This window comes from Oryx dammah, unplaced genomic scaffold, assembly GCF_014754425.2.
Source record: "Oryx dammah isolate SB20612 unplaced genomic scaffold, SCBI_Odam_1.1 HiC_scaffold_5, whole genome shotgun sequence".
NCBI lineage: Eukaryota > Metazoa > Chordata > Mammalia > Artiodactyla > Bovidae > Oryx > Oryx dammah.
Window position 1 is genome coordinate 64,257,133 of NW_024070189.1, and position 23,992 is coordinate 64,281,124.

General features: G+C 50.2%; 1 protein-coding gene across 5 annotated transcripts in view; it reads left to right on the forward strand.

Moving 5' to 3' along the window:
• Window positions 1-921: 921 nt before the first annotated feature.
• The window catches only part of VDAC1 (voltage dependent anion channel 1), a 34,599-nt gene continuing 11,528 nt past the window's right edge, over window positions 922-23,992 (forward strand). Inside the window, exons 1-5 of one of the 5 annotated variants that reach the window (XM_040240107.1) lie at window positions 922-1,039; window positions 18,082-18,154; window positions 18,693-18,742; window positions 19,646-19,798; window positions 19,894-19,946. In XM_040240107.1, coding sequence (XP_040096041.1) covers window positions 18,088-18,154; window positions 18,693-18,742; window positions 19,646-19,798; window positions 19,894-19,946 — 323 coding nt within the window. In that variant the 5' untranslated portion in view covers window positions 922-1,039; window positions 18,082-18,087. Of the gene's footprint in view, window positions 1,040-6,741; window positions 6,930-18,081; window positions 18,155-18,692; window positions 18,743-19,645; window positions 19,799-19,893; window positions 19,947-23,992 lie in introns of those variants that run through there. The other 4 variants (XM_040240105.1, XM_040240106.1, XM_040240109.1 and 1 more) reach the window with 4 other exon arrangements.

Here is a 23,992-nt window from a genome sequence, read left to right on the forward strand (position 1 = left end):
TGTATGTGGTGGTGGGGCTCAGGGCACTCTGTGTGTGTGTGTGTGTGTGTGATGGGGGATTCAGGGTACTCTGTGTGTGTATATGTGGTGGAGAGTTCAGGCACTGTGTAAGTGTGTGTGTGTGTGTGTGTGTGGTGGGGTTCAGAGCACTGTGTTTATGTGTGTGCATGTGTGTATATGTGGTGGAGAGTTCAGGGCGCTGTGTGTGTGTGTGTGTGGTGGGGGGTTCATGGCAGTGTAACATCAGAGGGAGTACAGTCCACAGAATGATTCCCACTGTTGATACGAACTGCAAGTTTGGGGTCTCTAAGACAGTCTTTACATTTGCTAATTCACTAGAAGAGCTTGCAGAACTCACCAAGGGCCGTTAAACTTCCTGGTTGGTTACACAGAAAGCATACAGATTAAGATTAGCCAAAAGATGAGACACATGCATGGGGCAGAGTCCAGGAGGGCTGCAAACACAGAGCATCCAGCTGTCCTCTGCTGGTGGACTCCTGGACACTCTTAACTCCTCCAGCAGTGATGTGTGACAGTGCACATGGAATACTGCCAACTGGGAAGTTCTCGCAAGCTTTGGCATCCCGAGGTTCCCTGGGGCTCTGCAATCGACTGCCCACTCAGCTGAGAGCAGCCTCCAGTCCGTCTGACATCCTGAGAGTCAAAGCCCTCACCCTAAATCACACTGCTAGCTTATCCTGCATGGCCAGTCCCCACCCTGAATCACACTGTCTATTCTGTGTGGCCACAGGATAAGCCCTGTGGCCTAACCCTTGCCCTAAATAAAGATACTCCTATCTGGCATGACACTGCAAGGGCTGAGATTTCTTTCCAGAAGTCTAGGGCAAAGGTCAGACCTTTCTTGTGTGCAGATTAAATGCTTAACTACATGGACAAATTAAGCAGTCCCAGCCTACTCCACGGTTGTGAGTCCATTCTTTCCAGAGGATTCTCAACACATAGAGCCCGATTCCTAGATGTCCAGCCATTAGGACAGAAAATAGCTGTCCCCAAGGTGTGCAACCTGCAAAGAGGGCTGGTAAGTGACTCCAGTTCAGTCCCCTTTCTTTATGCCCCATATCCCTCATCATCTAGTCAGTCATTTATTTACTCACCATTTATTGAACAGCGGCAATGTGACTGGCACTCATTCTAGTGGGGGAGGGGGGAGGACAGATAACAGAGAGCAAACCAACTATTAAGTTATTTAATTAATTTAAATTTTTATTTTTTTATTTGGCCACACTGAGTCTTAGTTGCAGCACACAGGATCTTAGTTGTGGCACGCATGATCTAATTCCCCACCCAGGGATTGAACCCAGGCCCCCTGCATTGGGAGCATGGAGTCTTAGCCACTGGACCTGCAAAGGTCTAGAGAAGTCCCCTATTAAGTCATTTAAAATGTGCAATGTGCTATGGAGGGGAAAAGGGCTGAGCTCCAAGTAAGGGCGGAGAGGAGAAAGGAACCTGCCTTAGCCTGTGGGTGGGGAAAGGCAGCTCTGAGAAGGCCGCATTGAAGCTGAGGCCCAGAGAATGAGAAGCCACCCGCTGTGGGAAAAGCAGCAGACAATGCCTGGCAGAGGGATACATGCGCCTTAGCTGCCAGCTGACACATCCCAACAGATTGTGGAAAGTTGCCCAGAAGCAAAAACACAGGCCTTTCCTTGTGGTGGACAGAGTCTTATCGGGACCCAAGTCTCCATGAGCTGTGCGTGGCCGGAATTTCAGCCCCACATATCCACGTGGCTTGTGCGTGTGCAGCATGTAAACCACTCCTCCCTGCATGGCGGGCCTGGACAGACAGTGCCTGGAGCCAGCACCTCTGGGCAGCCCTACCAGGTTGGTATCAGACACAAAACCATTTAAACTTCATTTGACCTCACTCACAATTTAAATAAAAACAAAATCAAAAAGCAACCAAGTTGTGCCTGTGAGCAGTCTGTGATGAAGAAATTGCGGGACTTCCCTGGTGGTACAGTGGATAAGAATCTACCTGCCACTGCAGGGGACACAGGTTCCATCCCTGGTCCGGGAAGATTCCACATGCTATGGGGCAACTAAACCCATGCTACTGAGCCCTCGCACCCTGGAGCCTGTGCTCTGCAACAAGAGAAGCCACTGCAATGAGAAGCCTGCTCATCTCAACGAGAGAAAGCCTACGCACAGTAACGAAGACCCAGCATAACCGAAAGTAAATAAATAATTTTTTTAAAAGAAAAAGAAAAGAAATTGGAAATTCTTCATCAGACTTTCTTTCAGTGAATGTAAGTATGCAAGTGCTGGGGAAGAGGCAACTCCATTTCTGCCTTTAGGGAAAAGCAGATGTGTTCACTCTCTGGTGGGGTCTGGGAAAGGGTTTCTTATCCCTTGCAATAAAAGGGGGCCCTAGCTGAATTCCTCCTGGTGTTCTTCATCTCTCTAAGGAGCCAGCACACGCCAAGCAGAGGAGAAACTCTTGCTTCTCTTAGCTCAGAGGTCTCCGGTAGGATTCCAGGACACGCCCATCCTACTCACAACCCTTACTCCCACCCCCACAGCCCACACCATGTGCAAAGGCACACACACTGGTGTCCCTCGTAGGGGACCTGACAAGTACCAGTGCAGGGCCTGGATAGAGGCCTGGGTTGGCCACACAAGGGTAGGAACATCTGTGCTCCAAACTGCAATTAGCTTTATATAGCAGGAGTCCCTGCCTCTTTTTATTGTTGCTTGATTTTTATATGTTTACCACGTTATTTAAAAGTTGGAAAGTAGAGAATGTAAAAGAGAAAAGTCACTTGGAATCTTGCCATTTATTTTGGATGGCATGTTTGTGCTCCACGCTCCCCCCCCACCCCCTCCCCCCACCTCCCACCAATTCAGTTGCTGAAACCCTAATCACCAATTTGAAAGGTCTTGGGAGGAGACCTTAGAGAGGTGATTAGGTCAATAGGGTGGGCCCCCACAATGGGATTCATGCCCTGATGAAAAGGAGAGGAGACACAGATCTTTCTGCCTCCGCATACCAAGGAAGACCCTGCAGGGACATAACTAGGCAGAAAGCTCTTAGCAAGAACCTGGGCATGCTAACACCTCGATGTCAGACTTCCAGTCTCTAGAACTGTGAGGAGTAAATGGCTCTTGTTTAAGCCACCTGGTTTTCTGTTACATATAGCAGCCTGAACTAAGACAGCATTCCAATAAATCATTTTTAATATGGTCTTCCAGAGGTTCGTGCATTAGTTTCCTATTGCCATCATAACAAACTGTCATAGGTTTAGAGGCTTAAAATAATTGAAATTTATTATTTTACATTTCTAGAGGTCAGAAGTCCAAAGTCAGTCTCACTGGCCTAAAGTTAAGGTATCAGCAGGGCTGGTTCCTTCTAGAGGTCCCGAGGGAAGAATCCATTTCCTTGCTTTTTCCAGCTTCTCCAGGCTGCCTGCATCACATGGCTCATGGCCTCTTCTTACATCTTCAAAGCCAGCCCTGTAGCATCTTCTGGCTTCTCTTTCTCACCGATCTCTGTTTCTGTTGTTATATCACCTTCTCTCACTCTGTTGTTGTTGCTGTTGTTCAGTGGCTATTAAAAAGCAGAGACATCACTTGGCTGACAAAGTCTGTACAATCAAAGCTATGCTTTTTCCAGTAGTCATGTATGGATGTTAGAGTTGGATTATAAAGAAGGCAGGCACCAACGAATTGATGCTTTTGAACTGTAGTGTTGGGGAAGACCCTTGAGAGTCCCTTGGACTGCAAGGAGATCAAACCAGTCAATCCTGAAGGAAATCAAGACTGAATATTCTTTGGAAGGACTGATGCTGAAGCTGAAACTTCAATACTTTGGCCACCTGATGTGAAGAACCAACTCATTGGAAAAGACCCTGATGCTCAGTTCAGAATGATTGAAGGCAGGAGAAGGGGGCAACAGAGGAAGAGATGGTTAGATAGCATCATGGATTCAATGGACATGAATTTGAGCAAACTCCAGGAGACAGTGGAGGACACAGGAGCCTGGCATGCTACAGTCCATGGGGTCCAAAAGAGTTGGATACGACTTAGCAACTGAACAACTCAAAGGAGGAAGAGAAGGGTCATTCCTCCAAAGGATAATGGTTAGACTTGATCTAGTTTGCAAGAGAGGACCTGATTGGCTGCTCTTGTTGCCCCTCCCCATCCCAATCAGCTGTGGCAGGAGTGGAGGTGGGCTGGCTGAGCAGCTCTTGGTGGTGTGGTAAGTGTGGTAGGACAGGCTACCTTTACTCAGCTCTTCTATCAGGACTGCGGTGGGGAGGGGTCAACATTTGGACCTCAGGGCTTCTGTGACCAGCCTGATCCCTTCACAGTTTTCTGAGTGTTTACTTCTATGTCTCCCATTTTAAACTCACGGTCAGTCAGTTCAGTCACTCAGTCATGTCCGACTCTTTGAGATCCCATGGACTGCAGCATACCAGGCTTCCCTGTCCATCACCAACTCCCGGAGCTTGCTCAAACTCATGTCCATCGAGTTGGTGATGCCATCCAACCATCTCATCCTCTGTCATCCCCAACTCTCACATTCATACATGCGTAACGACCCTCTAAAGTTGAAACTGAGAGACTAGACCTCTTGCTCAGGGTCACACAGCCAGTATGTGACTCAAAGGGCACTCAGGTGGATTAAACTGTAAGTAGTACCTAGAGGAACCCCAGAAGCATGGGGCATTCTCCCCAGGCCGAAGGTCATGGAAAGGGGATTGACAGGGAGGTGCTGGAGGGGAGGAGCACCTTGGAGATTTGGTTCAAATGTCACACCTGGGCTTTACTGACCCTGGGAAGGCAGCTGCTCCTAGCTCAGGTAAGGTTTCTGAAGCCCTGTCCTTTTAGAGTCTGGTCCTGCCTGCCTCCCTGAGTTCTTCTTGTCCCCAACTCTGCCTCACTGCACTGGTGGGTGACTCAGAGGCTTTTTCTGTCAGACCCTCTTCCAGGAGTGGGCTGTGGAGGTGGGGACGGCCAGGTTGGGGAGCCCGGAGTCCCCAGTCAATCATGGAACAGATCATGGGCCTGGGGAGAGTTGTGGCGTGGGTCTTCTATTCTCCAGCACCTCAAGGGGTCCAGGAACTCCTCCTCATATTTTCAGTAAGACTTTAGCCCCTACAGGGGCCAGGGCGCTGTTCTTCTCCCCATCCCTACCCCTGCCCCCAGCCCCCTGCCTAAGCTGCCTTCTTTCTCAACACCCCAGGACCATGTAACACCACTTGCCACTTCCCGCACTGAAGCTGCCACCTCTTTCCAGCAGCCTGACCTGATTGCCTCTCTCCACACCCCAGTTGCCTACTCTAATCTGTGCCACAGTTGCTTGTGAGCGAGTGTCCTGATTCTATAGACTGGCGCCGCCTCCAGGGGGTCCCTGGACTCTTCAAGCCTTGGAGAACGTCTGCTGGCTGAAGGCGAACGATGTGCAGAATTTTCACCTGGCTAGGAATTCATTAGGAGAAGGCAATGGCACCCCACTCCAGTACTGTTGCTTGGAAAATCCCATGGCCGGAGGAGCCTGGTGTGTTGCAGTCCAGGGGGTCGCTGAGAGTTGGACGACTGAGCGACTTCATTTTCACTTTTCACTTTCATGCATTGGAGAAGGAAATGGCAACCCATTCCAGTGTTCTTGCCTGGAGAATCCCAGGGACGGGGGAGCCTGGTGGGCTGCCATCTATGGGGTCGCACAGAGTCGGACACAACTGAAGCGACTTAGCAGCAGCAGCAGGAATTCATTAATTCTCGAAGTCCGCTAGGGGTGGGTCTCGCAGGCCTGGTAGGGAGACTGCGCACTCTAACCGCGCCAGAAGGGGAGGCAGGCCCTGCCTGGACAAGGGCTGTCCGAGGAGCCCTCAGCTAGTCCGCGCGCCACTGGACTCAGCAGAGGACATTCTTGCAAAACGAGATTTTCATTTCTCAACGCGAGCGATTTAAACTGTCTCCCCATCTTGAGTGCATGCTCGGCGCACGGGGGTTTTCTCGGCGCGCTGGGTTCCAAGCCCCTGTCGGGATCGGGATCTGCGAGCCTAGAGAGGCAAGAAGCGGGGTCAGAGGAGCCTGAAACATTGTGTCGGGGGCTGGGAGCCAAAAGCCGAGGAACGGCCTTCAGGGGCGCTACTCTGTATCCGCGCCGCCTCAGGCGCCCATTACTCTGGCCAGAGCTGTAACTGCCCTCAGGGGCTCGGAACCCGCTTTAACAGCCCGCGCGGGCTCTGCTGGCGAGGGGTGGGGGACCTGGGGGTCACTTTGTCCGCCCAGGCCAGGCCGTGGTCCAGCGTCCCCCGCCACATCAAGTCCCGGGGGAGGGGGTGTTGTCTCCCAGCCCTGAGGCCGAGCAGGAGATCCAGAGCCCCGCGTGTCTTCTTGTTGGTGCAGAGGACCTCGGCCACTGCTTAGCTAACCAGAAGACCCCTGCCTCCCTCCCCGAATCCTTCAACCAGGCGAGATTTCCAGCAGGGACGGCCGGCGCGGGCGGCGACAAGCGTGTCCCCGCGCACGCACACAGCCCTGAGCACGTCAGTCCCACGCCGTCCCGCCGCCCTGTGCCCGGGCGCGCGCAGGCAATCACGCGTTCCCGCTCACGCCCGTGGGCATAGCATCCGCTGCGGGCCCCGGCTGGGGTGGGGCGGTGCCTGAAAGGTCGGCCCGAGGCTCGGGAGCTGGAAGCGGACTCGGGCCGCACCGGGGAGGTGTCCCGGGAGGGCCCAAGGGGCGGAGCTCGCGGGCCGGGCGCGCTGGGTCGGGGCGGGTCTGCGCCGCCGCCGTCCGCGCCGCCCCGCCCCGCCGCTCGCTCCGTTCCTCCCGCTGCAGCCCCCGCCGTAGCCGCCGCGGAGCCCACTGCCAACGCTTCTGAGGTAGGCGCAGCGGAGAGGGGCCCGGGCTTTGCCTGCGCCCTCGGTCGCGGGCCGACCCCCGGGGAGCTGGGGAAGGAGACGGTGCGCGGAGCGGGCGAGGGCGAGGGGCCCAGGGCCCGGCCGGGGCGGGGAGCGGGAGTGGCCCGCGCGGGCCTGGCGGGTCAGCGGCGGGCAGTGCAGGCCGCGCGGGGCGGGCGGGCGGCGAGCCGGCCCGGGCGCGGGAGCGGGAGGCCAGACATCCCGAGGCGCCTGCGGCTGGGGACCAGAGCCGGCGGGGACCTGCGGGCGGAAGGGCACGGGCCGCCGCGTGGAGGCCCGGCCGGCCTCCGGTCTAGGTGACCTTCCTCGGAGGCGCCCTCTGGCCCTCGATCCCTACAGCGCGCGTCGGGCAGGGGCCAGCCCGCCACCTACGCTCGCCGGGCCGGGCTCACGGGCCTGTGCGAGCCATACTGTCGCCTCGATCGTGGTCCCGCGGTCCGGCCCTGCACGCCCTATCGGGTCCACGCCCGGAGAACCTGGCCTCCAGCACTGTCCGCGCGTGCCAGCGCCTTTCGGGAGGAACGGGAGGCTGACGGTCGAGTTAGGCCGCGGCGACCCGGGCCGGAGCTGGGACCTGGGTAGAAGGTTAGGCGTTGGAAAAGGAGGTTCCGCGGGGAGCCCTGTGGTCTCCTTGGCCTTAGGAGAAATTCCTGTTTAATTGATGGCTCATTCATTCACCGAATGCAGTGGTGGATGCAGGAAACTGGTTCCTAGTCCTTTGGATTTGAGGCCGACAGCATTAGTGACTTGTCCAAGGTCACACAGTGGGGAAGAAACCAAACCTCAGTTTTTTCATCTGTAGAATGGAGCAATTATCCCTCTTCTTCATTGGGTTTTTGGGAAGAATGAGTTGATTAACTTCCAGTGTGCGGAACAGTGCCTGATATGGAGAAGGCCTTGGAGGAAACCTTGACACTTACCCTTGAGGCTTTTTGGCGGAATCTAGCCCAACCCCTGCAGACTATTTTGTGCCACGTGGTGTTCTGGAAAGGGTTCAATAAAGGTAGCCCCTGTTATTTTAAGCATTATTATTACACATTTGTGTGCCAGGCATTGAGTAACTTTCAGGATAATTCACGAAAAGCCTCTAAGTTTACCGACAGCCAAGGTCAGGCTGGAGCAGGAAGTTGAATGTGGCTGCAGACTTGGGCTGAGCCTAAGCCTGTTCCACCTGAGGCCTGGAGCTGCCGAATCGCCTCCCCTCTCCAGGGAAAATAGGGAAATGAGCTCCTCCTTTGCCTAAATATGCTGTTGGTAAGGCCAGGGCACATTGCCCAGGGTCTGCCTTCTTTCTATCCCAGCTATGAACTGAGTTCCTACAGGGTCAGACTTAAGCCTGATGCAGCTTTGTTTTCAGTGCTTGGAGTGGTGCCACTTGGCAGTAGTGGGTACTTGAGAAGGGTCTGGGGGGGTAAATGTACTCTTACTTTTTATCCAAAGTAGACTCACCCTTTTGACAGAAGGATAGTTTTTTTTTTTTTTTTTTTTTTGCCATTCCAGAGTGTGACTTAGTAGGTGCTCACTGAGTATCAATATTTGTGGGATTATTGAAGGTTATATGTAGTGGCTGCAGGCCCAGCCCACAGTCCCTTGATCATGGACATCCTCTTTGAGGGACACGCATCTCATTCACTTCCAGAAGGTAGTCTTTGTCTAGCAGAGTCACAAATAATTAAGGAGCTACAGCAGTGTGTAGAGCCCTAGAGCTGTGAGAGGCAAAACTGTTTCCTAATTTGAAATAATTGCTTTGAACATGTTATCCTCATTCTGTGACTTTCCGAGTCCTTTGGGAAGCTTGTTGAACTGGCGTTTCTGGCTTGTGGGGGAGGGTGACTTTGGTGAAGGGGATTCTCCTAAAGCCCGTGGGCCTGGTGCCTCTTCCCTCTCTGATGGTGAGTGGGTCAGAGGCTTCTGCTGGAGTTGTCCTGAATAAAGTGCTTGACCCTGGGGTTGGAGGCTGTTCTCAGTTGATTACTTTATTTCTGCTATTCTGTAGGCATGGGCTGTTTGTAGATAAATGGAGGACCAGGAGTGAGGAGTTGTCTGTGGGTCTCTGGCCCCATTGGATGCTAGGCAGATGTGGACAACCACCTCCAAGCTGGTGGTCATGGGGGATATTCACCCCTACCTTTACTGGTAAGATGCTCCCAAAGTCCACTTTGCTGTCAATGGGGATTTCTCAAGGAGTGACATCTTTGGTAAGAGAGGCACATGTGCCTGAGGGTCAGCCCAAGCCTGCAGGCAGCCCCTCAGAGTGCTCAGGGCAGCCTTGGGCTCCACTATGGTTGCCCCTCAGTTGCACTTGGGCACAAGCTTCCATTTCACTGCCTGCTCTCCCAGGGCTGAGGGTGAGTGGAAATCTTAGCTCTCTACCTGGAACTATGCTGGAAAGAGTCCTGGGGAGCAGACTGAGCTTGTGCAACACAGCTCTGACATGAGCCACAGGGTCTAGTACACAGGCTGAGCTACTTGCTCATTCCTGTTTCTCTACTGTGAGAGTGTGATGATCATCGTTTCAGCCATTCTTTGTTGAGGGCCTGCTCAGCACCCTCCTGGCTGGTTGACATATGAACTATGATGTTGAATCTGCTGCCCTCCGAGCCCTGGGGGAGGAGTACTGTTGTTTCCATTTCGTGGGTCAGCAGGCTTGAGCACAGAGTGGTGAGATAACCGTCCCAAGGTTACACAGCTCAGTGGGAATGGTGTTGGAATTCAGGGTCTGGTCTGGCCAGCCCCCAGTCCTGGTGCTTTCACTCTGCAGCTGCCACTCCAAGGTGCCACTCTGAGGAGCTAATAGATTTGCATGCCTTTTGCAAGGTAGACCTTGCTGTTCAGAGGGAAAGTGTTACTCTTTTACACACTGATCAGAGTGAGTGTGTACCTGGGTGGGTGACCAGCAGTCAGAGGAGTCACTCTATTTATTGCAAGTGCAGTGGCTCAGGGTGTTTGTCAGGAGAAGGGTCAGTTTTTTCTTGGGATGAGGAGGGAGGCATTCTTCCAGGACCTGGCTGGACAGTATTCAGCTAAACAATGCCTCATTATGGTTGGGGAGGAGTCTGGACCCTGTGATTCAGGATGACCTTTTGGCAGCCTGCCCAGCAGCTGTAATTATGATAGGAAACATATAAAGTGACAATCTTAAATAAATACTACCTGTGCCTGTTACATGTTTTCTGGGTACCAGCTACTGTGTTGTTGCTTAGTTGTTTATGTACTAAGTTGCTGGTGTACTAAGTGCTGTATACCAGCAGTCTCATTTAGTCCTTGAGAGGGCTGCTGAGTCAAGGCACTCTTACCCTGCACTGGAACTGAAGACAAATGAGATGCAGATAGGTTACGACCTGCCTAAGATCTCAGAGCGAGAGAGTGGTGGTGGAGTAGAATGGGAACTCAGGTGTGCTGGACTCCCGGGTCTACCCACCCAAGCACTGTCTGTTTTACCTCCACTGGGGCAAGCCAGGCAGCAAACCTCCTGCTCGGGCAGGAGCCCCAGGGGCTCCTGGGACCCAGACCTTGGCGTGCTGCCTGCCAGCCCAGGTCTTCTCCTCTTGATGGGTGGGTGGGCAGGCAGGGTCACCCCAAGTCAGCTACATTCTCTTGAGGCTTGTGGAAGGCTGTGCCGGTGGTGGCCCCGCTTCCAGGGTGTTTTAAAATAGAAGCAACGCCTGGAAAGCCTGGCTGCCCTCTGTGAGACACTCATGGAAGGGTGGGGGGAGGAGGACAGCCGCGCTGAGAGCACAGACCTCCCCGAGCCCGGGCATTGCTTTGCCAGCATCCCGGAGATCCAGTCAAAGCCATTCTCCTGGGCTGCCTCTTCTGGTGAGAAAGTGTGGGTATAGCGAGGCTCCTGATGGTGTTGGCCTCACATGTTGGCTTTCAGAGCAGCTCTGGCCTCCTCCTGGAGAAATTTCTTTTCCTGGGCCCCAGAGTTTGGAGGAGTTGCTTTTGCTCTAATCCCTGGCTGGCCCCGTTCTGCCCTCCACAGATTGCCTAGAATGGCGTTAGAAATAGCAGAGCTGTGACTTCCCTGGTGGTCTACTGGCTAAGACTCTGTGCTCCCAATGCAGGGGTTCGATCACTGGTCAGGAAACTAAATCCCACATGCTGCACCTAAAGATCCCCCATGCCTCAAGGAAGATCAAAGATCATGAGTGTCACAACTAAGACCCAGTGCAGCCAAATAAATAAATATTAGAAAAAGGAAAAGAAAGAGCAGAGCCCAAGGCTTTTGTACAAGTCTTCCTTCCTAAGGGGAACCAAAGATGGTGATGCTGATGGCAATGATTGTGTGTGGATTAGGGACCTGCAGGAATCAGATGTACACTCCCATGGGGTAATTAAAGAAAGCATGATGAAGGGATCATTTGCAAAGGTGTGGGCAGAGTGTGGGGGACCTGAGAGGGAGTGTGGGCCTCTGGGTCCTTTAGAACCAGGAGGGGGCCCTTTGGCAGATGTGGCCTTGGGTAGAGGGAAGTCACTGCCCACCTGAGGCCCAGCAGGGAGGGATGAAGTTGGGGGATGAATACCCCAACTTCACTCTCCCATCTTCTGCTGGTACTCTCTATTGGCTGAGCCTGCCCCACAGCCCGCATGATCAGTTCTTGGGGCACGGATTAGGATGGAGGAGGAAAGTGCATCTGGAGGGGCAAACAAAGAATGTCTAGAGTAGGGGGTTGTGGCTACACTACCATTTATCGAGTACTCACTGTGTGTCCGACAATTCTACGTGTTCTGTTTGCCTTACTTAATCCTTGCAGCAACGGCAGTAGAAAGACTCTGTTACTGGCCCCATTTTATAGATGAGCAAAATGAGACCCTAGGTGTACAAGTGGCTTGTCCAAAGTCACACAGCTAGAGCCTCTGCCAGTCTCGTAGCCTCTTCCATTAGTCACTGTGCCCTGCTACCAGGGTACTCAGATGAGTGGAGAAATTCCATGGCAGGTGGCTCTTGATATTTAGGTCCTAGTCCTCTTATACCCTTGTCATTGAAAATGCTGTCTCTTGATTCACTGGGTGTTACCTGTGTTCAGAAGATTTGCTCTCAGCTGTTCCTGCCTGAGCGCTTTGGACCCGTGGCCACTCCGCTCTCTGTATCAGCTGTTGCAGTGGTCGTTGGCTCTCTGAGGGCATCAAGGCTCTGCTGCCTGGATCCTTCCAAGGGAGCTTCTGTGGAGAAAAGAGCATACTTCAAAGTGGGGGATTCTGGTGGGTGCTTGGTGCAGGGAGCCAGCCCACTCTTCTCTGTGGCATCTGAGGGACGCCCTGCCTGTGTGATAAGCAGTGAAAGGCTGCGAGGGGGAAGGAGGCTTCTGAGTCAGTGCCTCAGGCGAGTCACGCTCACTGAAGTTAGGGAGCTCTGCCCTCCTCCTCCCTTCTGGGCAGGGTGGTCAAAGCTACAGCTGGTCACCTGAGGGTCGAATGTGCCCCCTGCAGGCCTTACCTGTTAGCCCTGCCACCTCTGTGATTTAACTCTCTTCCTGGAACCAGTATCGACACTGAGAGAGCTTTTCCTTCTGGTACTTCTGCTGTAGCAGCCTTTTGCAGTGTGACTTAATTTCAGACACATTGGTTAGGTTTTTAAATTTTCTGTTCTTAGCTTAGAAAAAAATTATCAAGTGCCCAGACAACTTAAGTGATTAAATAGAATCAAAAATGAAAATGCTATTTTAATCTCGCTCCTTTCCTAAACCCCTTTTCCGTTCTAGAAGCAGCTCCGAGGGAGCCACAGTAAGTTTTCCTTCAGCCACATGGAATCATACATATTCTGTGACTTGCTTTTTTCATTGACCTGTTAGTGACTCTCTGTGCCACCGTGTGGAAATCTCCCTCATCCTTTTTGATTACCACACGGTGTGCCTTAGTTTGCAAGCCCCGTAATTTTTATTCGTTTCTCTGGTGGTGGACATTTAGGTTGCTTCTGGGTACTGTGCATCCTCGTGAGCACTGGGTGCCCCTGCAAGTGTGTTCCTAGCAGTAGAATTGCCTCTAGGATGACTGCATGTCTCCTTGGGCGCTGCCAGCAATGGGCTCCTCGGGGGCTGTACTGTACTATACTCTCCTGCTTGGCGAGAACTGGAGTGATCATTTTTACCAGCAGTAGATACTGTCATTTGTATTTGTGCGAATCTGTTGGTTGAATGACCTTCCCACACACAGATGTGTCAGTCTCTGTAATGCGGCTCCTTGAAGCCCTTTGAATAAAGTCCATGCTTGGTTCTGAGGTTAGAAGTGGCAGTGCTATCTTCTGAAGGCACGGTTGGTCTCCTCTTAGGTCATTGTGAGGATGGGGCATGTTAGTTGTGAGTCTCCCCAACATCCGTGGTGGGTTTGCTGGGTGGCTCAGCGGTGAAGAATCCACCTGTGAGGCAGGAAACACTGGTTCGATCCCTGGGTCGGGAAGATCCCCTGAAGCAGGACATGGCAACCCACTCCAGAATGCTTTTTTAAAAATAATTCTGTTTATTTATTTTCTGGCTGCGCGGGCTCTTCGATGCCGCGTCGGCTCTTCTCTAGCTGCAGTGAGCGGGGCCTGCCCTGTAGTGGGGTGCACAGGCTTTTCCATGCAGCGGCTTCTTGTAGAGCACACACGCTAGGCCACGGGCTTCAGTAGTCCTGGTACACGGATTCCGTAGCTGTGGCTCCTGAGCTCAAGAGCACAAGCTCAGTAGTTGTGGCACACAGCTTAGTTGCTCTGCCGCCTGTGGGATTTTCCCAGATCAGGGATCGAACCTGTGTCTCCTGTGTCTCCTCCACTGGCAGGTGGATTCTTTACCACTGAGCCACCTGGGAAGCCCCTACTCCAGTATTTTTGCCTGGAGAATCCCACAGATAGAGGAGCCTGGTGGGCTACAGTCCACGGGGTTGCAAAGAGTTAGACATGACTGGGGTCCACCCCTGGCAGCCACCCCCACCCACCAGAAAAGCCCAGCAGAAGGTGGAGCCCTTGTCGCCCCCTGCAGAGTCCCTCTGAGCAGCCTGCCCACCTGTGCTGGTGCTGCAGCTTCCCAGTGGGCGGAGCTCCTGCCTCCTGGTTACATTGTTTACTTGTCCCTATTATCAGATACTGTTTCCTTTTTTTCTACTGTAAAAATACTTTGATGCTTGCTGCACATTTACTCATTAAACAGACATTTGTACTGAATACCTGCTATTTACTGGGACTTGGCATGTTTGCACACATAGCCTTGTCCATATTTTGGGTAAATGTGCGCATGCCAGGCTCCAGGATGCTTTGAGTTCAGTGGTGTGATCTGGGGCAGGTGTGCATTTTTTAGGGGTAGTGGGGAACTGGGAACGGAGAAGCTGCCACTGTCGTGTAGCTCAAGAGTCCAGGAGGATGTGTCCCCCGTGATGGAGGTTACATAACTGTTACGCAGACCACGCTGGGCGATATACTATCTCTCCCGTCTGAGCTTCCAGTATGGGCTGGCTTTTCATTCCTCAGCTGGAGTGGAGCTTGCATAATCTGTTCAAGGTCAGCCAAGGAGTGTTGGGTAGGTAGGCTGGCAGGCAGTTGAGGGGAACCAGTGATTCCTGTCTTCTGGTGTGACTTATTTGTCTTTCTCAAAGTCATCAGTGACTACAGGCAGGTCTGCTCAGCCTGACCTGGCCATTTCTTGCTTCCCACTTATCTTTGGGAACCATGCTCCCAGGCTTTGCCTTGAAGTCGTCACCCAGGTAGAGACCCAGGGTCTTGCCTTCCCCTTCTGATTTCCGTCTGTCCAGGGCTGGCTGCCTGCCCGTGTCGGAGTACCCTGTTTTACGCTCAGTCTCGGGAAGCTGAGCTTCTAACAGTCTGTGCTTCACGTGTACAACCTTATGTTTCTACTTCTGTATCCACTGCAGTGTGCTCACCACCAAAAATTTAGTTTCTATCTGTCACCATATAGTTGGTCCTTCACCCTCAGCCCCTGCCCCCGCCCACCACCCTTTTCCCTTCTGGTAACCACTACTCTGTTCTCTGTGTTTGTTTGGGTTCATTTATTGCATTCCACATATGAGTGAAATCACAGGGGACTCAAAGACGATATGTCCCTCCCAGATGGAGGTTACATACAAGTCTTCTCTGTCTGACTTATTTAATTTAGCGTGATACCCTCAAGGTCCATCCATGTTGTCATAAATGGCCAGATTTCATCTTTTTTTTTTCCAGTGGCTGAGTAGCATTGTGTCACGTGTGTGTGGATGCACACACAGACACATACTTATACACACGTGCCACATCTTCAGCATCCATTCAGTTGCTGATGGGCTTGTAGGCTGTTTCCATTTCTTAGCTGTTGTAAGCAGTGCAGTGACGAGGATAGGAGTGCACGTCTTAACGGATTAGTGTTTTTGTATCCTTTGGATGAATACTGGAAGTGGATTGCTGGATCATGTGACATTTCTAAGGATCTCCATACTGTTTTCCGCAGTGGCTGCACCAGTTTACACCCTCACCAGCAGCACTCGATGGTTCCCTTTTCTGAAGACACTTGGACGGATGCTGCAGAGACGATGGGGAGTGGTCTGGAGCCGGTCCAGGTGGCGGGAGGGGACAGGACCAGGGATCAGCCTGCGAGTCAGTGCAGGCAGGCTGTTAACTGAAGCTGGAAGCTGAGTTCTCTCTCCCTCTAGTCCTGGCCTGAGAAAGCATGGGTGGCAGTCATCATTTCTACAGTGTGATTGTTTTTGAAGCAGGTGCTGAGAACTGTGTTGGGTGCTGTTTGCCGTTGTAAGAAGGCTGAGCTCAAACAGGCGGAACTGCTTCAGTCCTGTCAGATAAGTGCAGCCAGAGACAAGAGGCAGGCAAAGAGGAAGACCACAGAAGAGCAGAAGAGGGAGCTACAGCCACGCAGTTGTAGGGAGCCTTTGGCGAAGAGGGCGGCAGGGTCATGCCCTCCTTGGCGGGTGTTGCCTCAGGCTGAGGAGTGGGTTTGGCTCCACTCAGCCCGTGGCTCCTGTGCGCCCTCCCTGCCAGCTGCTGTGCTGGGGACGCAAGGAGAGCCTGGTCTTATGTGCGCTCGCTCCGCCATCCCACCTCTCTTGTCCTGGATGGTAATCTCCTTAGTGGCCACTTTAGGGTGATTTTTGCTGTGGGTAGAGTGTGTTTTGACAGGTGGCTTTGCTTTTCAGTTTAGGGGATTAGGGATAAGCAAGGGCATTTGGGGAGCATTAAATGATGAGTGTTCTGCCTCTTTCCTGAGGGATGGACCGGTCCAGATATGAAAGCCGTGTGTGCCTGGTGAGGTGGGTCCTGGAGCCAGGGGAGGGTACTTGGGAAGGCCTTGACCCCTGAGGTACAGGGGGTCTTAGCTGACCTGGAGATGTTGGTACTGGATTGCTCTCCTTGTCACCCAGCTGGGGCTGAGTTTGTGCCCAGGTGGGAAGGGGACGGCACTGAAGAGGGGTCCTCTGTCCACTGATAACTGTTAGTGCTGGTGTGTGTGCAGAATGTTCGGGGCCCTTTGCTGAGACATTCTGCACGTTTCCTTGGGGCTCTGTTACCTCAGCCTTCAATCCCCGGTTGTTTCCTTGCTTCTCCTGGGAGGGGCCCAGGCCCATCTGTGGGCTAAAGCAAGGAGGGCTTGGTGGTTGGTTTCCTGGTCTGTCCCTGGGTGGGTGTGCCTACGGGGTTTGTCTGGGGTAAAAGGGGAACAGGTTGGGAGAGGGAAGTCTGTAGACTTGGGAAAAAACCAGTCGAAGCAGCCTAAAATGGGTCTCCCCCCGTGTTCTTTGTGCCCTGATCCTAATGTGGGCTGAGTTGCCTTTGGTTCCAGCCTAATCATGTGCGAGAAATAACAACAGCAAAAAAATAGGATCATGTAAACAGCTTACTGGGCTGCTCCTCTCTGCTCTGATACAAAAGGGAGCTGGGACAGAGCTAGCAAAACCTCTGAAAAAAAGTAAGCTAGGACTTGGACCAGAGTTTTATAATTTAAACTGTGGAGGCTTGCAGGTTGGTTTGTTTTTAAACATTATGCTTGTGGGGTCTGTGTGCCCCCTTGCAGTGTCTTTGAAGTTAAGGCTTTGGTCAGGCTGAACTTCCACTTGTGATGCTGCTTCCCCGGGACACTTGGACCACTTTTCACTGCTTTCCCACTTAACCAGGAACATGCCCTGTGGACGTTCATTTCCGTGGGTACATTTGTATGTGGCTTTACATGGGGTGTATGCAGTTCCCGTTTGGTGATTTAGGTGTCCTGTATTTAAAATAGACCCATCTTTGGGTCACGTGAAGTTTTGAGGCTAACAGTTTTGGAGATGGAGAAGATGCAGAAGATAATGCTTCCTCACGTTCCCCTCTCCTCCTGGGTGGAGCACGGGGTGTGTGCCGTCCAGATTAGAGTCTTAATTCTGGGTCTATAATGTGGCAATGCGGAGGCTCCCGGCAACACAGCGTGGTCCTTAAGGTGAGGACTATTGGAAGTTCTTGCCTTCCTTGAACACTGAGGTGTTTAATAAATGCTTGTTGACTGACATAGTGCTATGCATCAATCCCAAGTAGTACTTTGAGAGTCGGTTTTAAAAATAAAGTCACATTGGTACTCAGTAGATGTTTGTTTGAATTAAATTTGGGAGGGATGTGTTTGCATTTCCTTCCATGGGAAAAAGTTGCCTAGGTAGGTAGGTAGGTTTTACTCTTTCCTCTGTGAGGAATATGATACTCTAAAAGTGGGTTCCCATAAAATACAAATGTTTTGTGAAATGTTGAGTCCATTCTGACACATAGTAGGTACTCCATAAATGTTTGTTGAATGAATGAAATCAGAATCGTTTGGAAAATATGATACTCTGAAAAGCCTTGATTTCTGTTCAGTGTATTTAATGTCCTAGCAGTCAATATTTTGTAAGAAGATAATGTCTTATTGGCAAGAGTCCTGCAGTTCAGTAAAGTAGCTGGCTCATGGGGTTGTGTCTTTGACAGTCAGTTCATTTAGCAAATACTGACTGACTCCTGCCATATTCTGGGCCTGTGCTTAATCCTGGGGATACCTAAGAGAAGAGGTCTCCAAAATCAGATTGGTCTGCTGTCAATAAACACCTACTGGGTTTTCCACCTCTGGCCGCAGAAGAAGCAGGAGACCACACAGGTTTCTTTTGTCCACACATGGGGGAAAAAGGTACCTGGAAGTCAGTGCTGATGATTTTTATTGGTGGAAAATGAGTATCGGTAATTTCCAGAGTGTTTATTATGGTGATTCTTTTATTATAGCAGAAGATGGCTGTGCCTCCCACGTATGCTGATCTTGGCAAATCTGCCAGGGATGTCTTCACCAAGGGCTATGGTGAGTGTTGCACGGAGTGGCGTTTCAGCTCAGAGACTGGGTCCACTTGTTTGGTATTCTACCCGTCACAGTTTGAGAGAGCTGGGTCAGTCAGCTCTTAGAACCTTCATGTCAGGGAAAAGAGATAAGCCTCCTATGGCTAGTCAAGCAGTTTTGGTTGCGCACCCAGTTCAGGTCGGCAAGTGAATTGCTCAGACTAGTGGACCTTCTTGTTTCCTCTCCCAGGCGGGAGCAGGTCTGGGTGCCGCTGCGGTGGACTGCGGCTTCTAAATTTAGCTTCTCCTTAGGCTGATGCTCACGCTGTCACACACCTTTTTCTCAGACTCCGCTGGGGCTGCAGGTGGGGCTGTGCCTGTTCCGTCTGCCACTGTTCCGTGGCAACCAGTCTCCATGGCAACCAAGCTCCACCCACAGAGGCAGGCAGCAATGGAGACTGGTGCCCTCTGCACTCATGGCATTTTTAAGATTTCCTAAGGGAGGCAGAGATGCTGCTCTTGAGATATTTAACCTATTAACAGTGACCATGTTCTTTCTTTAGGATTTGGCTTAATAAAACTTGATCTGAAAACAAAATCCGAGAATGGATTGGTAAGTTGTCTGGCCCACACAGAGTACAGATATTTATTGTAGATCAGTAAATAATAAATAACTTCCATCTGAATGGCAAGCAAAGGAACTTTTCTGATTGTGGCAACTTGTGGTTGTCACATTTATTGCCTCTTCTGTGGAATGGGTGGTCCAGGGGAACCAAGCCACTAGGTCCCCAATTCAGCATCTATTAATACTCATAGGAATATGAGGCAGGCCTCCGATTTATTTTTCCTTATGTATCTTATTTCAAAATTGACCTGTGTCCCATACCACATGATTATTTAATAAAAAAAATTAGTAGTGTCTTTTAGATTGTGCATGTGGTAATTGTTGGAAGGAAGAAGTTTTGGGTAGAATTACTGCAATGTCCGCTTTAGCGCAAAGCCTTTTCTCTGTGTGAGCCTGGAGACAGGATGGAAGGAGGACAGGATGCCTTCCTGTCCATACTGAAGAGTTGTAGGGGAGGAAGGAACCTGTCTCCTGATATAGAATTCTCCGTAAGATTCCTTTAGTTAGCGGATTCCATCTTTAAATAGTTGTTTAGTTGCAAAGTCGTGTCCAACTCTTTGCGACCCCATGGACTGTAGCCCACCAAGCTCCTCTGTCCTTGAAATTTCCTAGGCAAGAATACCAGAATAGGTTGCCATTTCCTTCTCCAGGGAATCTTTCCAACCCAGGGATAGAATTCACCTCTCCTATATTGGCAGGCGGATTCTTTACCACTGAGCCCCCGGGGAAGCCTTTTTGACACTTTAAATATCTAATTGAATTATAGATGGAGCTTTTGCACCCACAAGTTCAGGGTCTCACCTTTTGCATAAAGGAAAGTACAGTCCATTTAGGGGTGGAGTGATGCAGAATGAAGTGCTGGCATGCAGGCTGTGACTGTCTTCTTTAAAGGAATTTACGAGCTCAGGTTCAGCCAACACCGAGACCACCAAAGTGACGGGCAGCCTGGAAACCAAGTACAGATGGACTGAATACGGCCTGACGTTTACAGAGAAATGGAACACTGACAACACGCTAGGCACGGAGATTACTGTGGAAGATCAGGTAATGGTCACCTGTGGGAAGACGCAGTTTTACCAAGTGACGTCTGCTGGCCTGTCTTGTGACTAAACCTGTTGGTGAATTTCTTTTCTGTTCAGCTTGCGCGTGGCCTGAAGCTGACCTTTGATTCATCCTTCTCACCAAACACTGGGTAAGAATTTCATCTGTTTTCTCCTTAAGGACACTTAGCAGTGTTTTATGGTGAGGTTCATTCTGTGCTATTTGTTATTGTTTTACCGGCCTCAGCTGAGGAGGCTGCAGGATTTCTGGTCCAGTGATGCTCCATTCCTTGTGAGTGAGGCTGTTGGTAAATGTTAAGTGGCCAAGGCTGTAGGGTAGGGCAGTGTTTGGAAGCAGGGGCTAATGGGTCGCTGTTGCTAGCCTTATTTTTTTCGGGCTGGAGAGCCCTTTCCCCAGCTTCCTACTTAGGGACACTGAGAGTGTGTGGGCTTAATTGCAAGGTGGCTCCTGAGGCTGCACATTTCTGCTTCAGGCCCTCCAGCCACAGGCAGATTAGGCTTGCTGGTTATTGAGGACCTGGGTCTTCCATCAGGGAAGGTAATGAGCCATCAGTGCTGCAAGGCAGGAGACACAGAAGATGCAGGTTCAGTCCCTGGGTCAGGAAGATCCCCTGCAGGAGGAAAATGGCAGCCTATTCCAGTATTCTTGTCTGGAGAATCTCATGGACAGAGAAGCCTGGTGGGCTGTAGTCCATGAGATTGCAAAGAGTTGGATGTGATTTAGTGACTAAGCACAGCACAGCACGGGAGGCAAGAGGATGTGTTGGTCTGCCTCAGCTCCTGGAGCTTTTCACAGTGGCTGAGGGAGTTGTTCTCCTCCAGAACACACTCTTGTTTTTTTCCACTCAGCAGTTGGGTCTTTTAGATCTGGGAAGGTTGTTTTGCACACTGATGATAAGCCTCAAGGGCATGTATTGAATTTCATTTCTTAGTTTTTTTAGTTTTTAAAAATTATGGTAAAATGCACATAAAATTTACTACCTCAACTGTCTTTTAGGTGTGTGGTTCAGTGGCATTCTGAATTCCATTTTTTGCCATATGATGTTATTTTCTTCTCTCTCTCCTTCCTTTTTCTTCTTCCAATGAATATTTATTAGAGGGAGATGCTCCCGAGTTCAGACCCTGTGCAGGGTGACCACAAGGACTGGGCACATTGGGATCCTGCCTCTAGATTATAGTCTTTTTATAACTTGATTATGGATGGTTGGAAGATTATTGGCCAGGAGCTGAATTTACCTTGTTCTCATCTCTGCTGTAGTTTCTCCTGTAGGAGCATGGCCTTCCTGCTTGTCTGCTTCCCCCCAGGCACCGTGATGGGAGAAGTTATCCAGAGAGACACTGATAGCACAAGGGCTGGAGAATGTGCCCACGTGCTTGAATTTGCTGTTTAGGACTTTGCTTGCTGCCCTGAGGTGGCACACTTTGGAATTTGTAAAGGGTTTTCTCACTGCCTTTGGGGAGTTTGCAGAGACGTCTCTAGGACTTACAGTAATATATACATAACCAGAAAGTTTTTTTATTTGGAAATTTAACTATTTTTATACTTAACATATATAAAAATGCTGCACAAATAGTGTACAAAATCCTCTTATATTCTTTACTTGCCTTCTCCTAATGTTACTATCTCATATAATTATCAGACCAGGAGATTTGTTAGCTAATCTTTTGTCCTTCTGATGTCTTATTTCTCTTTCATGATCTAGTTCAGGATACTACATTGCTTTAAATTGCAAAGTCTCCTTTGTCTCTTCTAACCTAGGGCATCAGTTCAGTCGCTCAGCTCAGTCGTGTCCGACTCTTTGCGACCCCATGAATCACAGCACGCCAGGCCTCCCTGTCCATCACTATCTCCCGGAGTTCACTCAAACTCACATCCATCAAGTTGGTGATGCCATCCAGCCATCTCATCCTCTGTCGTCCCCTTCTCCTCCTGCCCCCAATCCCTCCCAGCATCAGAGTCTTTTCCAATGAGTCAACTCTTCACATGAGGTGGCCAAAGTACTGGAGTTTCAGCTTTAGCATCATTCCTTCCAAAGAAATCCCAGGGCTGATCTCCTTCAGAATGGACTGGTTGGATCTCCTTGCAATCCAAGGGACTCTCAAGAGTCTTCTCCAACACCACAGTTCAAACGCATCAATTCTTTGGCACTCAGCTTTCTCCACAGTCCAACTCTCACATCCATACATGACCACTGGAAAAACCATAGCCTTGACTAGATGGATCTTTGTTGGCACAGTAGTGTTACTGCTTTTGAATATGCTGTCTAGGTTGGTCATAACTTTCCTTCCAAGGAGTAAGCATCTTTTAATTTCATGGCTGCAGTCACCATCTGCAGTGATTTTGGAGCCCAAAAAAATACAGTCTGACACTGTTTCCACTGTTTCCCCATCTATTTCCCATGAAGTGATGGGACCAGATACCATGATCTTCGTTTTCTGAATGTTGAGCTTTAAGCCAACTTTTTCACTCTCCTCTTTCACTTTCATCAAGAGGCTTTTTAGTTCCTCTTCACTTTCTGCCATAAAGGTGGTATCATCTGCATATCTGAGGTTGTTAAAATTTCTCCCGGCAATCTTGACTCCAGCTTGTGCTTCTTCCAGCCCAGCATTTCTCATGATGTACTCTGCATATAAGTTAAATAAGCAAGGTGACAATATACAGCCTTGATGTACTCCTTTTCCTCTTTGGAACCAGTCTGTTGTTCCATGTCCAGTTCGAACTGTTGCTTCCTGACCTCCATATAGGTTTCTCAAGAAGCAGGTCAGGTGGTCTTGTATTCCCATGTCTTTCAGAATTTTCCACAGTTTATTGTGATCCACACAGTCAAAGGCTTTGGCCTAGTCAATAAAGCAGAAATAGATGTTTTCTGGAACTCTCTTGCTTTTTTGATGATCCAGCGGATGTTGGCAATTTGATCTCTGGTTCCTCTGCCTTTTCTAAAACCAGCTTGAGCATTTGGGAGTTCACGGCTCACGTATTGCTGAAGCCTGGCTTGGAGAATTTTGAGCATTACTTTACTAGTGTGTGAGATGAGTGCAATTGTGCAGTAGTTTGAGCATTCTTTGGCATTGCCTTTCTTTGGGATTGGAATGAAAACTGACCTTTTCCAGTCCTGTGACCACTGCTGAGTTTTCCAAATTTTGTGGCATATTGAGTGCAGCGCTTTCACAGCATCATCTTTCAGGATTTGAAATAGATCAATTGGAATTCCATCACCTCCACTAGCTTTGTTCATAGTGATGCTTTCTAAGGCCCACTTGACTTCACAATCCAGGATGTCTGGCTCTAGGTGAGTGATCATACCATCGTGATCATCCAGGTCGTGAAGATTTTTTTTTGTACAGTTCTTCTGTGTATTCTTGCCACATCTTCTTAATATCTTCTGCTTCTGTTAGGTCCATACCACTTCTGTCCTTTATCGAGCCCATCTTTGCATGAAATGTTCCCTTGGTATCTCTAATTTTCTTGAAGAGATTTCTAGTCTTTCCCATTCTGTTCTTTTCCTCTATTTCTTTGCACTGATCACTGAGGAAGGCTTTCTTATCTCTCCTTGCTATTCTTTGGAACTCTGCATTCAGATGCTTATATCTTATCCTTTTCTCCTTTGCTTTTCACTTCTCTTCTTTTCATAGCTATTTGTAAGGCCTCCCCAGACAGCCATTTTGCTTTTTTGCATTTCTTTTCCATGGGGATGGTCTTGATCCCTAACTCCTGCACTATGTCACGAACCTCTGTCCATAGTTCATGAGGCACTCATCTATCTGATCTAGTCCCTTAAATCTATTTCTCACTTCCACTGTGTAATCATAAGGGATTTTATTTAGGTCATACCTGAATGGTCTAGTGGTTTTCCCTACTTTCTTCAATTTAAGTCTGAATTTGGCAATAAGAAGCTCATGATCTGAGCCACAGTCGGCTCCCGGTCTTGTTTTTGCTGACTGTATAGAGCTTCTCCATCTTTGGCTGCAAAGAATATAATCAATCTGATTTCAGTGTTGACCATCTGGTGATGTCCATGTGTAGAGTCTTCTTTTGTGTTGTTGGAAGAGGGTGTTTGCTATGACCAGTGCGTTCTCTTGGCAAAACTCTATTACCCTTTGCCCTGCTTCATTCCGCATTCCAAGGCCAAATTTGCCTGTTACTCCAGGTGTTTCTTGACTTCCTACGTTTGCATTC